We start from the raw sequence: 15,894 nt of genomic DNA, 5'->3' as shown, positions 1-15,894 counted from the left end.
ATGCATATACACTTGATGTAAATTATATAGATGTACCACAGTTCAGGTTTGTGAAGTTTTGTGGGAATTTAAATCAAGACATATACGGCTAAATGTTCTATAGTTGCATATCGTTCAATAGCCCTAAAGAATGCATCATCAATTGTAGCAGTGTTAATTGGAGGTCAGTCTGAGATTAATACTTAGTAGAGTAGTACAACTGCGTCTTTAAAACAGTGAAATCTTCAACATGTTACAAGATTCCTAAAAAGCCAGGGAACTGGCAAACTAAGTTTTGAATGATGTATTTCAGTTGAGCCCAGAAACAGAATAATACAAGTAACTAAAGGAGCTGCAGTACAGACTTTTCTTCCTAAATTGAGTACTTGTGCCGACAGTGGACAGGCATAATATTTCTACTGGGAGAATCACCACTTCCCTAGTAGACGAACTACAAGTATGCAAATGTTCATTCGGTTTCTCCTGGAGGCAACATGCCCCCTATGGGAGAAGGAACTTCCAAGTGTCAATCTGGAAGATCTTCCTTGTGAGACAAATTCTCACAAGAATGAACACTTGTATGCACCCCTCCCTGTCTGGTATGGGAGGAGAGGGAGGGGATGGAAACAGAACAGTTGGGCAATGTTCCCCACCTCTTCTCCAGACCAGGATTACCTGGTTTGGGAAACAGGCTGGGGCTTTTGCTCTGCTACTTCCCTCCGTTATTAGATTATTCCAGGAGGGCAGTGTTGCAGAGCAGGCACTGCTGCTCCCCACCTCTTCACCAAACCAGGGACTGTCAGGTGGGTGTCAGATCAGCAGTGGTGGGACCAAAAACTGGGCTCAGAGAGACTATCCAAAAGTCTGGTTCCTGGCCCCTCTCACTTCCCCTTGCTGCCCCCACTACCTAGTTTGGGTGGTCTGCAGTCTGGGGAAACATGGAGAGGCTTTCCCACTGCTTCATTCCATCCTCACCCCAAACTGGAGGAATAGAGCAACCACTGTTTCCCATTCCTTTCCTAAACAGTGATCACCCTGGTCTTCAGAAAGCACCCCTATTAGAAGGGATGGTACAGGGTGTGAAAGCCTGTATGCTTTGTCTCCAGAAACATTTATAGCAGTGGAAGTTTCTCAGTTTTCTCTCTAGAAATAAATGCGTGTTCATGACCAATCTCTCCTATAATTGTTACTTACTTTTTTGGGAGAGGAGAAGTGGGGAAGGAATTACATATTGATAGGAAAAAGAACATTTTAGAAAATATAGTAAGCCATTATAAATTTATAAATGAGAAATAATTTCTGTTATATTAATATATTCGTAGGATACATAATAATAGTATTGTGTGTATTATTAATTATGTGAATATTGTTAATAATAGTGATGATGATAATATTTAGATTTGTATTCCTCTACCAAGGAAAGCTCAAAATGGCTTTCAATAACAAACAACCCCAATAAATGTAAAACTCCACCTCACCCACTCCTCATCTCTGTCACCTGTGAGAGAAAACCTTCCTGCTTAAACTTTGCTTCCCATTTGCTTCTAGATGCATAAAAAAAACTCTTCCCATTTCTTCCCTCCTTTACCTTCCTACTCCCAGTCCCTTGCCTCACACTCTTCCAGTGTCTCTCCCAATGTACAACACAGAGATAATTTTACTAGCACAAAGTGACAACATAATTATTAACTCATTCTTAGTAATAGAAGGCAGAAACTGGCATATTGTGACAATTTACAGTAACGTTTAGAGATAGGGATTAATATATACCCACAGATGTCTTTTGATCCTTAAATTGCTGAAATCCACTATAGACAAAGAAAATTATTAAGTTTATGATAGGTATTATTTTCTAATTATATAATTACTAAGAACACACAAGATGAACATATGTTGGGTGAATGTAAAAGTTAAATTCAGTGTGTAGCGTCTCCCTATAGAGAAAATACGTCTTTAAATCATTGCTAGTGCAGGTTTTGTTTTGTTCTGCAAAGACTAAAGGCCAACATTTCTAAGGCAGGTGGCTATGTAGTGTACAGCATATGCAAGACTCACTTGTGCAAGCAGTCTAGGCACTCTTATTTGAAAAGATCATGCTTACTATGTGAGAAAGTGAATTCATTGTAAAGGTGAAATTAAAGCTGTCTGGGGGAAATTTTGTTAATAGAGGTTACAAAGAAAAATGCAGTTTCAGGTTGTTCTCATGGTTATTTATTAGCATTTACCACATCAGAGTTAAATTGCAGCTTTTCCATGTAACAAATGTAAGACTCGGAGGGAGGGTAATTGTTTTCTAAAACAACAGATGTTAATTTTAAAATGACATCGTATACATAATGCTCCATGTCTGCTTGTATGCATTTATTTTAGAATTATGAATTGCATGGTTCACCTAGGTGATATTTCAATAATTTTTCTTTTTTTTTTTTTTTTGCAATTTCTGTGGGTTTTTGTTTTTGTTTTTTTGTTGTTGTTTTTTTAGATATATTAGCCTTCAGCAATGATAATCCTTCTTGAATTTCAGGTATGTTCATCATGGAGGATGACCGGTTTGGCAGTACTTCCACTAGCACATTTTTTCTAGACATTACAGAGGATGCAGAACAAACTTTTTATGACAAACCTGGACCTTTAAAGGATAACAGTCGTAGTCCTTTTCCCTTTTTTGCATCGAGCAAGTTTGTGAAGAACCGCATCTTAAATTCACTTACCCTGCCTAATAAAAAACACAGAAGTAGCAGTGATCCCAAAGTGTGCAAGCTGGCATCTTCTGACAGTAAATCAGGCTTGAGAAGAAACCGTACAGTAACAGAACCTTCTAGCAGCATGGACTTCACTTCTGGGGATGTTTTCAGAGTTCCTAAAATCCAGACTTCACGCTTAGAAACATCTTTTGCTGGGAGCAAGCACATGGAAGATGCAGGTAGTACCCCAAGTATTGGAGAAAATGATCTGAAGCTTCCAAAAGGTCTTGGAAATGAAAATCATAGGGAAAACGCAAGCAGAGAGAGACTAATAGGAGATGGTTCTACACAAACACACTTTAAGAGTCGTAGCTTAAGTTTTAATACAGATACCACAACAAGTGGCATAAGCTCAATGAGCTCAAGTCCTTCCAGGGAGACTGTGGGTGTGGACACTACAAATGTAGACACTGACTATGGAAGTTTGAGTACTGTGGTAAGTACAAAAACAGTTAAAACAAGTCACTGTTCAACACCACAGTCTAACCACCTGCCTCTTTCAAAATCAAACTCTGTATCCCTGGTACCACCAGGATTTTCTCACACCCTTCCTCGAAGAGCTCAGTCCCTTAAAGCTCCTTCCCTTGCTACAATAAAAAGTCTTGCTGACTATAACTTTAGCTACACAAGTTCTCGAGATGCCTTTGGCTATGCCACACTGAAACGCTTACAGCAACAGAGGATGCACCCCTCGCTGTCCCATTCAGAAGCCCTAGCATCTCCAGCAAAGGATGTGCTATTCACTGACACTATTACCATGAAGTCTGGCAGCTTGGATTCTCGGCTAACCCCAAGCAGGTAAGAAGCCTCAATAGCTTATTCCTTCATGAGTTTAGTAGCAAAGTATAGATTTCCAATAAAGGCAGATGATGATTAGTGCCTAGGGATCCCAGTTTTCCTTGAAAACAGTACAGCTGTTAGAGAAATAACACATCAATCAAAAATGTTAATTTCCTAATTGTCATTACAGGAGCCCACATCAACCATCCTAAGTTCTCTGTATTGGCTAGAACAGTTGCAGGATAAAACAGTCTCTTCTTGCATGCATGTTTTCCATTTTAGCTTTTTTATTACTTTAATATTACCACAATTGAATTTGTGCTGATTAGTTTGAACATTGTGTCTAGCAATATCTAGTGAGACCAGACCAAGTGTTCTCTGTTCATTTCTATCTCTATGTCCTACTGAGATTTTAGAACATGGATTGGAAGTACTACCTTTATCCATCCTAATTGTGTAAAGCCCGTGGGAGGATAAATCTTGTGTGAAATCCTGATGCCATTATCAATGAGATTTTGCCATTGACTTCAGTGGGCCTAGGATTTCATGCACAGGGGTCATTTCTAGATGCTGTCCATGGCTTCTCCTTTATCACTGAAAATGTCTTTTCAAACACTGATTAGATGACTTATGAGATACCTGGCAAGTGACATTGACAGTTTTGCTAGTTAGAAAGCCAAAATGTCAGCTGCAAAAAAAAAAAAAAATCCTAGCGCACCCCAACTTTCATTTTTGATACTTTTTTGTGCTTTTTCTTTCATGTCAATCTTAGCTAGTAGATATCTAATTGAAAGGGGGAAAGGATTTATTTTCTTTTGATTTGTCCCACTCTAAGTATCCTAGCTGATGTGAAGGAAGGGTGAGAGGTGTGCTTGTTCTTTAGAGTCCTGCAGATGCTGCACACCAGTGGGCTAGACATTTTGCTGCTTTTGCTGTCCTTTTTGAGTTCACCATGAAAACTGCTTGCCTCATTGCTTTCGCAAAAAGTATGAAAGTGACATACTTGATCATTTAAGTATTCTGAGTAGGAACCAGGAAAAATCAGTCATGTTCCTTTACTCTCATTCTGTTTGCCACACTAAAAGTAGGTATGAGAGATGTCTTCTTAATAACTCAATAAAATGGTATGGTTTTAACTGTTATTCACATTCAGTGTCAGTTTCATAACAAAAACTAGGATTTTTTTTTATTGAAATCGTAGGTTATATGGAAGTCAGAGTTCATATTTTTGCCAGCAACAGTAAACTTGTTTGTCAGGGGCCAAGTGGATTGTCTAATATCAAAACTTCTAAAAATGATCTAAAGTAACTATACTAACAAACATGAAGTCACAATTTGAGGATCCAATATGTTACCACCTACTAAGGTTTACAGCCAAGCACCAATAGAAAAAACGGGATTTGGGATATGTCTAGAATTATCTCCTTGGTGATCCTGATATCATTCATCACATGCAGAGAAGAAACCGTGTGCAGTTGCTTTTTGGAGCATGCCTAGGGATAGTCTCAGGATCTGTTTTGGTACTGTCACTTCAACACCATTCTGACAACTGCACACATTTTTTTTCAGCATACAGTACATGCAGTGTAAACTGGGGAGAAAAAGAAACATTTTTATGGGCTTCTTGGACAGCTTTGAAATGTTAGAATAGTTTTTGTAGAAGGATTAGTGGGAAGGAGGAAGGATGAGTGATAGTCAAAGGTACAGATTCAATTTTGTATATGGATGTCAACACTGCATGTAAGAAGAAAAAAGCATATGTATTTGTTTGCTTATATATGGAGCACACTTCATATTTTGTGCATACAAAATTACAAAAAGTATGGCTCAAAATGGCTTATTTTATATATGCAACAAAAGGGAATTTTGATGCAAGTATCTGTGTTGGGGGGGTGTACACACGCGCACACACACAAGGGTTGTGCAAAACAGCACCCTTCTGTTTTGACAGGACAGTGTTTCATTTAGTTTCAAAGCCACTGTTTCATTTCGTTTGGTCAAACCTCTTTCGACGCTGTTTCAATGTTTTGTCCATAGGCTATAATGGGGAAGCACAAAACTGCGTATAACTTTAGTCATTTCTTACCTGATTCGGATGAAACTTGCAGGGATAGTAGCCCCTTCTGAGGATCAATCACTGGCCAGCTATACACAGTCAATATGAGAGTGGTCCTTCTCTCCTCTTCTGCCTCCCTCTCCTTACCTTCTGTTTTCCAGCAGGCAAGCCCAGCTTGAGCTTCAAAACTTGAAACATTTTGAAACTTTCTAAATGTTTTGACTGCCCTCATTTTATTTCAAGGCTGTTTTGAAGCCCTTTGTTTCATTTCAATTTTGAAATGAAACAGCCGGTGAAATTTTGCACAGCCCTAATATGTATGTGTGTGTATATGCATGTATATAGATTGGAAGGAATATACATGTGCATATTTTTTATTCTAATATTCCTTCCAGTCTATATACATACATACACACATACGTGTATAGTCTTGCATGTTCTTTCACTCCTTTGGGGGATTTTCTGTATGAAAACATTTTATAACATAATGGTAGATTCATTTGTGTCAACTTCATCACATTACATTATATTATTATATAGATGAATTTGATCCACCCTCTCCTAACAAATGTGGAAATAAAGATTGTAGAGGGTATTCTTAATTACTGTACTGGCATAATTAATTGAGAACATTATGGTTTAGCTGCCTGCCTTTTTCACCCTGTTTCAGAACAATTATTTTCCATGTAATTATACTGTGATATCACTTACAGCTAAATTACTCTCCTCTGTTGTACTGCAGTAGTAAAATTGAAGGTAATTTAATATTCTGCCACATTGAGTTATTCAAGACCAATCTTTCTATAAAGCTAGAAACCAATAGCATAAAAATCTAACTGCTGTGAAGAGACTGTCAGTCTTCACAGTGATCTTCTGTAATTCTTTGTCTGGTCACAAATTCAGACCTTTTGAGGACCCAGCAGCTTCCATTAACTTGCATGAAAACTTCTGGCTGCTTTTTACTTTAAATAAATCAGCCTGATTTTCTTAATAGCTCAAACATGAATTTAGGAAATTAAATTTGTCACAGTTTTATTAATCATGTTTTTATGATTGAGTACAGTCATATATTCATAAAATTTAACTTGAATTCTGCTCAAATGTCCAAAATTTTAATTAACATTCTGATTACTTACCATCTTTCCAGATTATCATCAGAACCTATACCTCTTGCTACAAAACGTTTTTCTGAAAATCTCATCATTGTTTACCTACACTGTCATTATCTCTATCAGGTGTACCTTGAAAAAAATGCTTATAAATAGAAATCAATATTAGTTCTGAACTCTACTGCTGTAAATGGAGGTAATAATGGCAAATAGTCTCTTAAAATATTATAACTGTTTAGTCCCTGTTCAGTCATTGCAGAAGTAGTTGTTGAAGAGTAAGTACATAGGATGAATTTTAATTCTGGATTCTTCACTACTTGTTGGTATGAACATTTTTAAAAATAAATACTATTGTGGGTCTGTCCAACTCTGTATTCACGTTTTTCCTTTAAACAATATTATGTGGAGTAGTAATACACTGGCAAACATGAACAATTCCTTTTAGTCTCGGACTGAATCTGAATACACAAGCACAAAAGAACTGAAGCAGTGGAGCAGAGGAAACCATACTTTTGGCATTTCCTGACTTTTCTGTAGCTTAACTTTATAACCTTAATTTTCCTTTAACCTAGACTGTGGTTTCCAACGTTTGAGGAAGAAGGAGTTACATTTTGTGGTATATTGGTACTTGCATGGGTCAGAATACTAGGAACGGTGTGATCCATTCTGCCGCTTTGCCATTGGAGGTAGTGCAGTAACTGATAGTAGTGCAGATTGTTGTCCTCTTTTGGACCAACACTAAAGGGGCATAAAACTGTGGGAGGCCAAAACCCAAGGTTTCCATTTAGTTTTGTTTCCTTTCTGTCTGAACTGATTGTGTTTCAATCTGATCTCTCTTGTCCCCTCATCCATCCCCAGGACTTCTCATTCTGTCTCAATGTGCTCCCCTATTCTCCTAGACCCTTCTCCCACTCTTGTCCAGTCTATGCCAATTCTCCCTCTGCATGCTGACATCTGCTTTGTTTCTTTTCTCTGCTCTCAATCTAATGATTCTTATTTCTAGTCCCTCACCCAGACAGTCCCATTTTCTTCCCTCCTCTCCAACCCTTTATCTGAATTTTCCCCTCTGTCCCAAGGAGCCACATAAAAAGAAGTGAAGAACCATTCTAGATGCTTTTGCATTCAGATTGGGCAGTGTTCTTCCATGCTGCCTTGAGCCTAGCCTAGTAAGGTCATGTTGATCACAACAGTAGTAGTTTGTTTCCCTGCTCTTGAGTCCTAGTGCCCGCACCTAGACCTGACATAGTACCTAGCAGCCACCGCAAAAGCAAGGGAGAGTCTTGCTCAACCTCAGGTCTAAGCAAGCCCAGCTTGGATGGAAATATTTGCAAATTTAGGTACTAACATCTGAGCCGTTTCTACCAAGAACATGTGAACTGTAATTTTTCAGACTTTTAACTTAGACAAATTTGGGGTCCATTTTCACGTAGGCTAATATCCTTCGTTATACAAGATTTCCTTCTGACAGTTATCAAATCCCTTTTCAAGCACACTGGGGAACTGAAGATTTTTTAAAAATTGAATATTATGAAGATGTGTTTCTCCTTTGCCTCATTCTCAGAAACAGCTGAATGGTTTTGCCTGAAGTGTTCTAATCTGGGCTCAGCCTAATACATGATCAGCCTGAGGCAGATATTTGAGATGAAGAAATGGAATCTCAAATGGTTAAAATTTGGCAAGTTTATAAAATAAAAACAGGGTTCTGAAATGGGAAGTGTTGGACAGCCTTAACATAGAGCACTGTCAGCTCTTCTTGTTTGTAAGATGCAGAAATGCATGATTGTCAGTTTCGTCTTTTTTTCCCTTCTGTCTTATAGGTTCATGAAAGCTTTAAGTTATGCTTCACTAGATAAAGAAGATTTATTGAGTCCTATTAACCAAAACACACTGCAGCGTTCCTCTTCTGTTCGTTCCATGGTATCTAATGCTACGTATGGTAGCTCTGATGATTACATTGGGCTTGCGCTCCCAGTGGATATCAATGAAATATTTCAGGTATGTACATGGCAGTCATTTACATGCGTTAGAATAAAAATGAAGATGCATCTTCAGATTGTGTAATGGCAAAACTTCACCATCAGATTCAGTATTCTAGTAGCCTTTTTTAAATTCTCATCTAAATCAGTTTGGAGATCTACAGTTTGGAGATGCACCAAATAGGATACTAAAATTTCTAATAGTCTTAATTTCTGAGGCACTATACTTTATTTGTTTTTTTAGAAAAGCTGTGATGAGCATTTTAGAAGGGTGCTCCTTCATGTAAATGAACCTTCCTTAAGCAAAGAATAGTAAATTCAAACTAGAAAGCCTGTGCCTTAAGTTGGTGTAACTCGCATATATATGTGCTGTTATTTTGTGCTCCAGAGCAATAGAACTTTCAGCTGACAGTGGTATTTTGTACTAAAATTGGCATAATCTTATGAGCATTTTCTCATTTCCTGCATCTTTTCCTCCCCCAAAATCCTTCTCTTACTTCCAGTTTACTTCCTTCACGAAATAACTTGCAACATCTTCCTTCTTGTACTTCACTATCTTCTCTATTGCCTCTTTCTGTTGCCTCAGTTTTCTGTCCTCTGATCCTTTGTAGGTCCTCTGCTACCTGTCTTTCTTGTGCTCCATGGGAATTCTTTCATTGGCCTGTAATAGATGAAAAGCTGCTTTCAGGTCCTTATGCTAGCTCTACTGATAGCCTATCACTTCCTCCTCTTACCAGTGACTGTTTCTAGGCCTTTCTCAGGAAATGCTATCTAAAGAATTTTCCTTATTGACACCACCACCACCACCACCAAAGAGAAGTCATCAGGCCCTATTCTTTGACTGCACCTGCTTCCTGGGTGTGTTTATTCTCTTACAGCTTCCTATCACTTTACTACTGGATGATTTCCAAACCCACCTCTGTACATTCCAACTTGCATCCCACCCCCTGAAAACTATACAAAGTATGCATGCATGTCAAGCTGCCAGCTCAAAATGAACATAAAGAACTCTACCCCTACCCAATCTTCTTTGTTTCTACTAGGAGTTGCATGGTGGGGCCCTAATCCCAAGTGGGGCTTCTAAGTGCTGATATAAGTAATGAATCATGGATATTCAAAATTGCATCATTGTAACAGAAACTTTGTCATCTGACTCATTACTCTTCTGTCCAGCATTTGGCATCTAAATCAGTTGTTTGTATCTGTAATCTTTACATTTTAACTTATTTCTAAATTCTCTGTATCAAATTCAGACTCCCCTTATTTTTCCTCTAAGGCTCTAGATACTGTTTGTGATTAGTTCTTTCTTTGTTTCCGAGCCTGCATTCTCCAATTGCATTCGCCAATTCTCCTACCTATTCATAGTGGTGCATAGAATATCACTTGTGAGCCTCAGACACAGGTAGCTTCATTCCTCCTTCAACTCCCTACTCATGATTCATTGACTAACTTTGCTCTAATACCTATTATTCTAACAATGTTTGGTCCATCAGACCTGTTAAATAACAGTAATAACAAACTAAAACCATTGCACAGTAAAGACAAAGGGAACTGACAAGATATAACTGCACAAAATGTTTCTGACAAGTTTTTTGTTTGGTTTGTTTTATTGCTATAATCCTCATGCCCTTAATTCCTTTTATTATCACCCACCATTTATTTTACTTTTATTTACAATTCAAGCAGAAGCAGTATGGGGAAGCGGGGCTTGGGCCTGCCTTACCTGTGTAAGTGAGCCCACAAAGCTTGCAGCACTCCCAGCTGGGGGTGGGCTCAGAGCGGGCAGGGGTGGAGCGGGCTCAGCTGTGTGAGGCGAGTGGCCGTGCTGAGAGGCAGAGCTACACAGAGGCTAAGGCAAATTTTCAGTGTCTGTAGCCTCTACCCCCCCCCAAGCTCCCTGGCCTGGCCTGGCCCAACCTCCCCATCAGAAAGAGGCTGACATCGCCCCTGAATTTAAGTACTTTAAGGCATTTTTTGTCTATATAGCACCATACAAATATTTCCTGATGTAGTAAGTTTACTGACTTTCAGATCATTTTGTTCATTTGACCATTAGCAGTGTCATTTACAAAAATATAACTAATTATGATCAGTTTTGTTAGCTCTGGGTTGCAGCTATTCTAATAAAATCCATTTTTTGTGTGTGCATCTTATCATTTATTAACTTCCTTGAAACATCTCTGCATAATTTCATTTCAATTATTTCAGGTAAAAGAAACTCCTTATTTCCAAAAGAAAACCATGCCTCCATTTGATGATCGTGGAGCTAGAGTCCTTTCACCTGAAGCAGGAGGTAGTATTCTGTCATCAGTATCTTTTCATTTTAGAGTTAAAATTGCCAGTTGTATGTTTGTGGCATAGTCGGTGGTCCTAGCTGGTCAGTTTGGAGAACTGTGTATACAAGTTTTCAGGGTAATAACACAACAGCCTCGTATTTGATCTTAAACGCAAGTTGATCCTATTCGTGCTTGTAAGTAGTGTATTTAATTCGCCAGCAAGGAAGTTTAAGTAAGGTCACTGGTGAAGGAAAATGAACTGGTACACAGATAAGCTGGAGAGGGTGTTGGCAGGTTAGAGAAAGCAGCTAACTATTAAAAGAGTATTCTGTTGATTGCAAGTCTTTACCAATTATTATTCGTTGCTTGCAGACTGATTAGATTCTCAGTTGTGTTTCCCTGTTTGGTAGCCTTTGTGTCTTGCTACAGGCACATTCAACAATTCTCTCCTGCTACTTTTCTTTCGAAGTATCAGTCTATGAAAGCTTCCCTTTTCAGTGGGAAATCTCTTTCTTCCTATCAGATAAGGCCAGTGCATCACCAGAAGCATTGGAGCCTTGATATGAAGGAGGGCTGTAGATGTTCTGTCCTATCCTGTTACCTTTACAATACACTATATTAGTCAAAAATAACCAGAATATGATAATCTTCAGGAAATGCTGTAAGGGCTGTATTTTTAGGACCGCAACTGAAGAAATAAATGCTGTTACTGGCAGTTAAACAAGAGAAGAGATGAATGTGGTTAGAGTGCTGCCTGATTGTCTGTATTACTGTGTTACTCTTTTTAAAACAATTATAACAATTTTTCAGAGACACATTGCATGTTGAAACAGGCATTTCTTGTTAGTATTAAAGCCAAATATATAAAATGGGTTTTCCCAACTTTTTTATAATTTGTATATAGTTGCCACATTCTTTAATGAGGAAATGGCAGTTTTGCCTATGAATGAAAGAATAGGTTAAATAGGACCTGAAAGGTTCATCAGTGGGGATCCAGGTTTTCCATTTCCTGTGGAAAAACGCTGATTTTTCTCCTTTTAAAGGAGAAAAACTTGGGAAACCACAGGTTTCCCCTTGCAGGCTGTCAGAGTTCCAGCCTGCAAGGAGATGCTTGAAGCTGGGGGGAGCAAGACACGGGGTGCCACATGCATGTGCTTGCACACACATGCATGCAGCAGCCAGGCCATGTGGTGGAGAGCAGCTGTGCAGCAGCACAAAGCAGCGGGGGAACAGCTGCAGCTGGACTATCATCCTGGTAAGTGGAAGGGGCTGGGAGAGCTCTGATTTTTCCATGATAGAAAAATCAAACGCCAAAATATGTATGTATTTAGTAAGGATGCACCAAAAAAATTTTTGGGCCAATTATTGACCAGCCATATTGGCTGATACTGATCCTGATACTGATCCTATGACATGAACCCCAGCAGTTTGGAGAGCAGTGCCTGCCAGTAAGTCTGTGGAGCTAAGGCGCATGGGGTGGGAAGGGGTGTGGTGGGGACAGATGGAGGTCCCTACAGCGAGGCAGGGAGTGGGGTTAGGGCAGGTACTACCCAGCCGGAGGGGGGCAGGGAACAACACAGGATGGAAACAGCAGCTCCTGTGGGAGGGTGGGGCACAAGATGGAGGCGGGGGGCAACTCCTGCCTCTGCACACATCCCTGCGGGAGGCATGGGGGGCATATAGGCCCCCCCCACCTGGATCTGTGCACAGGGCAAGGGCAGGCTGCTGCTGCACACTCGTGAGCTACGCCAGGCTCTTCCCAGCAGCTGTGCTGGGGGCAGGGGCTATGCCAGTGGCTTTAGCCCCCCTCCCAGCACTACCGCCACATGCCCTGCCCAGCCTGAGCACAGCCACCAGGAAGAGCTTGGTGCACTGGCCCCGCACACAGGTCTGGGGGGCAAATTCCCCCCACGCCTCCCCCAGGGGTGTGCACAGCGGCAGGAGCCACCCCTTGGATGAGCTGCCTCCTCCGTCCTGTCCTGCCCTGGCTGGATAGCGTCTGCCCCTGCTCCAGTCCCACTCCCTCCCTCACCTTGGGGGCCTCGATCCACCCTCCCCACGCCCTTTCCTTCCTCCATGCTCCTTCCCACTGCAGACTTACTAGCCAAACACATCTCTCCAAGCTGCTGGGCTGCATTCCTGGCTGCGTGCATGTTGTAGCTACACACATGCACATGGTATTTATTGGCGCCATTATCGGCCCCATTAGTCGAAAAGGCTGATTGTGGACAATGTCAATTTTCCTTTTAAAATTGTTGCCAGTACCGTATGGGCCAATGCATTGGTGCACTTCTAGAATTTAGAATTTTTTTTATTATAACAATTGAAGCACTGGTAGGCTTCCAAATTGCTTTAAAATTGTAAGTATATTAATAAAACATTGTGTTCGATTGACACTATATATATATAATAGTGGTGTTTCATTTTAATCATGGAAAACATGAATTTGAGGATGGGGGTGTTAAATCAGAAAATTTTGATTTTTAAACAAAGAATACTAGAATCCTTGAACATCAGATTTGGGCTGTTAGTATCATAGACTGCTGCGATGGTTAATCCCTGTTAAAGTGCCTGTTTCTGTTTTTGAGTAGTTAGCTTATAACAAAACTTTCTCATTTGCATCAAAAATAAAAATGAATGTGGACCCTTTTTTCATTATTATTTGTGAACTAGTGTTTGCTGTGTATTTTTTTTGCAGTATGTGATGTGCAGATGAAATTTACAAATGTTTGTTTTGCTTTTTTTTGAGAAATGTGATTCGATAGGACTTACAAAAATGCTACTTTTCATTCTGTGCAACTCACAGATATTAAGCGAAAACCTCTTCAGAATGAAAACGATCATTTCTAGGTTTTTGACCTAATCTTAAAAGAATCTATTTAATTCAAGGTATATTAATATAGCCCATATTGATATTCTGACTTTCTGACATCTAATTGCGTATCTACAGGTCTTCCTTCTGGTACTACTGATGTTGTCAAAAGCCCTTTTCAAATGCTTCGACAACAGATCAGCCTCACAGAAATAATGAATACAAGCCGTTCGGATGCCTCTCAGTTTTTAGAAAATACAGAAGACACTGGGCTGCAAGAGCACACAGATGAGAACTGCCTTTATTGTGTCTGTGTACAGATACTGGGATACCAGTCTAATAACAGAGTGAACTCTTCATATACTCATACAGGTTAGTGTGCTTTCAGTAGGAAGTTTACTATTATTGAATGAAATATTATTGTTTTTTGTTGTTTGTTTTGTTTTTGTCTATAAATTATGTATCTGTACTTTCTTTTTATTGACTGTGCTGTTTTAACATAGCAATTGATACAGACTTTCTTTTGCTGTCATATTTTATGCTGAGATTTCCTTACTTTCTGCTGTTTCTATTAGTGTTAGTGCTACTGTGTGCATAGATTCTGTTTTTAAAGTTTTTAAAATGGTGGTGGTGCACTTTTGAACTAAAGTGGTGAAATGTGTGTCAGCACACAGAAAATGGTGGTGGTGCACTTTTGAACTAAAGTACCTCCTGTGTGCTTTAGTTTAAAAGTGTACCACTGCCATTTTCTAGGTGCTAATACACATTTCATTGCTTATACAACTGGAAACGTTGCAGCACCAGGCGCTTTTCAAAGTGCTTGGCACTGCGGCACTTACACATGCCCGTAAAAATGCCCATAATGCCTCAAAAGGGGTTTCCAGGCAGTAGATGGAAGAAACATTCCTTTTGTACATCTCCACTGAAATACTGAGGAAGTGATGGCAGGACAAATTCAGGAACCATCATCAGGCAGCAAAACTAGGGGTGGAAGCACAGTCTCTCATAGTTCCCTGTGATACTGAAGTGTCTACCCAGATGTGAATCTGGGGCCCCTGGTGGATGTTATACTGAAGACATGATTAACCAGTTAATCAAGTTGCATGTATTCATGCAGTTAATCCCATATTAAATTGCATGTATAGCCGGACGTTAGCTGATCAGGGCTCCTAGGCTCAGGAGCTTGACTCGTGTGTTCACCCAAGACTGGAAGTGCTGATCAGCTGACTGTTGCTCCCAGCCTCCAGGGCACATCAGAATCGAGGGCTGGATTGTGTCCTGGAGGCTGTCGTGCTCAGGTGTGAGGGCAACAGTCAGCTGACACCACACTGACACTCCTGCTGGGAGCAGCAGATGATTAAGGTTCCCAGCCTCTGGAACACAATGGAGTCAAGAGCTCCCCTGTACACCAGAGCCTGGGAGCCCAGGTCCCTGTGCTTCCAGAAGTCTCTGAGGCACAGAAGAGTCAAGGACTCTGATGTACTCCAGAGTCTGGGAGCCCCAATCAGTCACCACTCCCAGCATCCAGGGTTCAGTGGAGCCTTTGAATCTGTTGCACCTCAGAGGCTGGGAGCAGCAGCTGGCTGCAGCTTCCAGCCTCGAGCGTGCCTCGGAGTCAAGGGCTGTGGTGCACCTCCGAGGCTGGGAGTGGCAGTCAGCTCATTGGCACTCCCAGACTTGGGCACATTGGAGCCCTTTATTCTAATATGCTCTTGAGGCCAGGAGCAGGATCAACTTGACCAGTTTTCTACTTGCCTGTGCAGGGGGAGCTTGGGCTCCTGCTGCACCAGCAGTGTGGTACATTAGGGATCTGATGTGTGATCCCACAGTCGTACTCCCTGCCATGCAGGAAGGAAATGGCAGGAAGCACTTTTGTTGGGTTTGCACATCAGATTCCATTGTGCCTTTACTGTATATCTGCCAGGGGACTGGGAGACTATTTCACTCCTCAAAAGAATCATCTTTGACAATCTCAAACCAGTGAGTGACAGAGGTAGTGACTTGTAGTTCTTTCTCAAACAGCTGCTGCTTTAAAATCAAACTCACCATCTTCAGCAGTCCCAGTAAACACTTACCTTGGATGTAGGAGCAAAAGAAAAAAATGGATCTTAGGTCTATACTTGATATTTTTCATTTTCCAGAAACTTAGAAGAGATCAGTTT

General features: G+C 40.4%; 1 protein-coding gene across 2 annotated transcripts in view; it reads left to right on the top strand.

Moving 5' to 3' along the window:
* Window positions 1-15,894, top strand: part of RICTOR (RPTOR independent companion of MTOR complex 2) — a 159,403-nt gene that overhangs the window by 131,459 nt on the left and 12,050 nt on the right. For both annotated transcript variants that reach the window (XM_090037977.1, XM_090037978.1), the window contains exons 31-34: window positions 2,504-3,521; window positions 8,486-8,663; window positions 10,853-10,937; window positions 13,871-14,104. In XM_090037977.1, the coding sequence (XP_089894103.1) occupies window positions 2,504-3,521; window positions 8,486-8,663; window positions 10,853-10,937; window positions 13,871-14,104 (1,515 nt within the window). The remainder of the gene's footprint in view (window positions 1-2,503; window positions 3,522-8,485; window positions 8,664-10,852; window positions 10,938-13,870; window positions 14,105-15,894) is intronic.

Source organism: Crocodylus siamensis, chromosome 3 (assembly GCF_052110815.1).
Source record: "Crocodylus siamensis isolate JL-2025a chromosome 3, ASM5211081v1, whole genome shotgun sequence".
Lineage (NCBI taxonomy): Eukaryota > Metazoa > Chordata > Crocodylia > Crocodylidae > Crocodylus > Crocodylus siamensis.
This window is presented reverse-complemented; position numbering and strand designations above follow the sequence as displayed.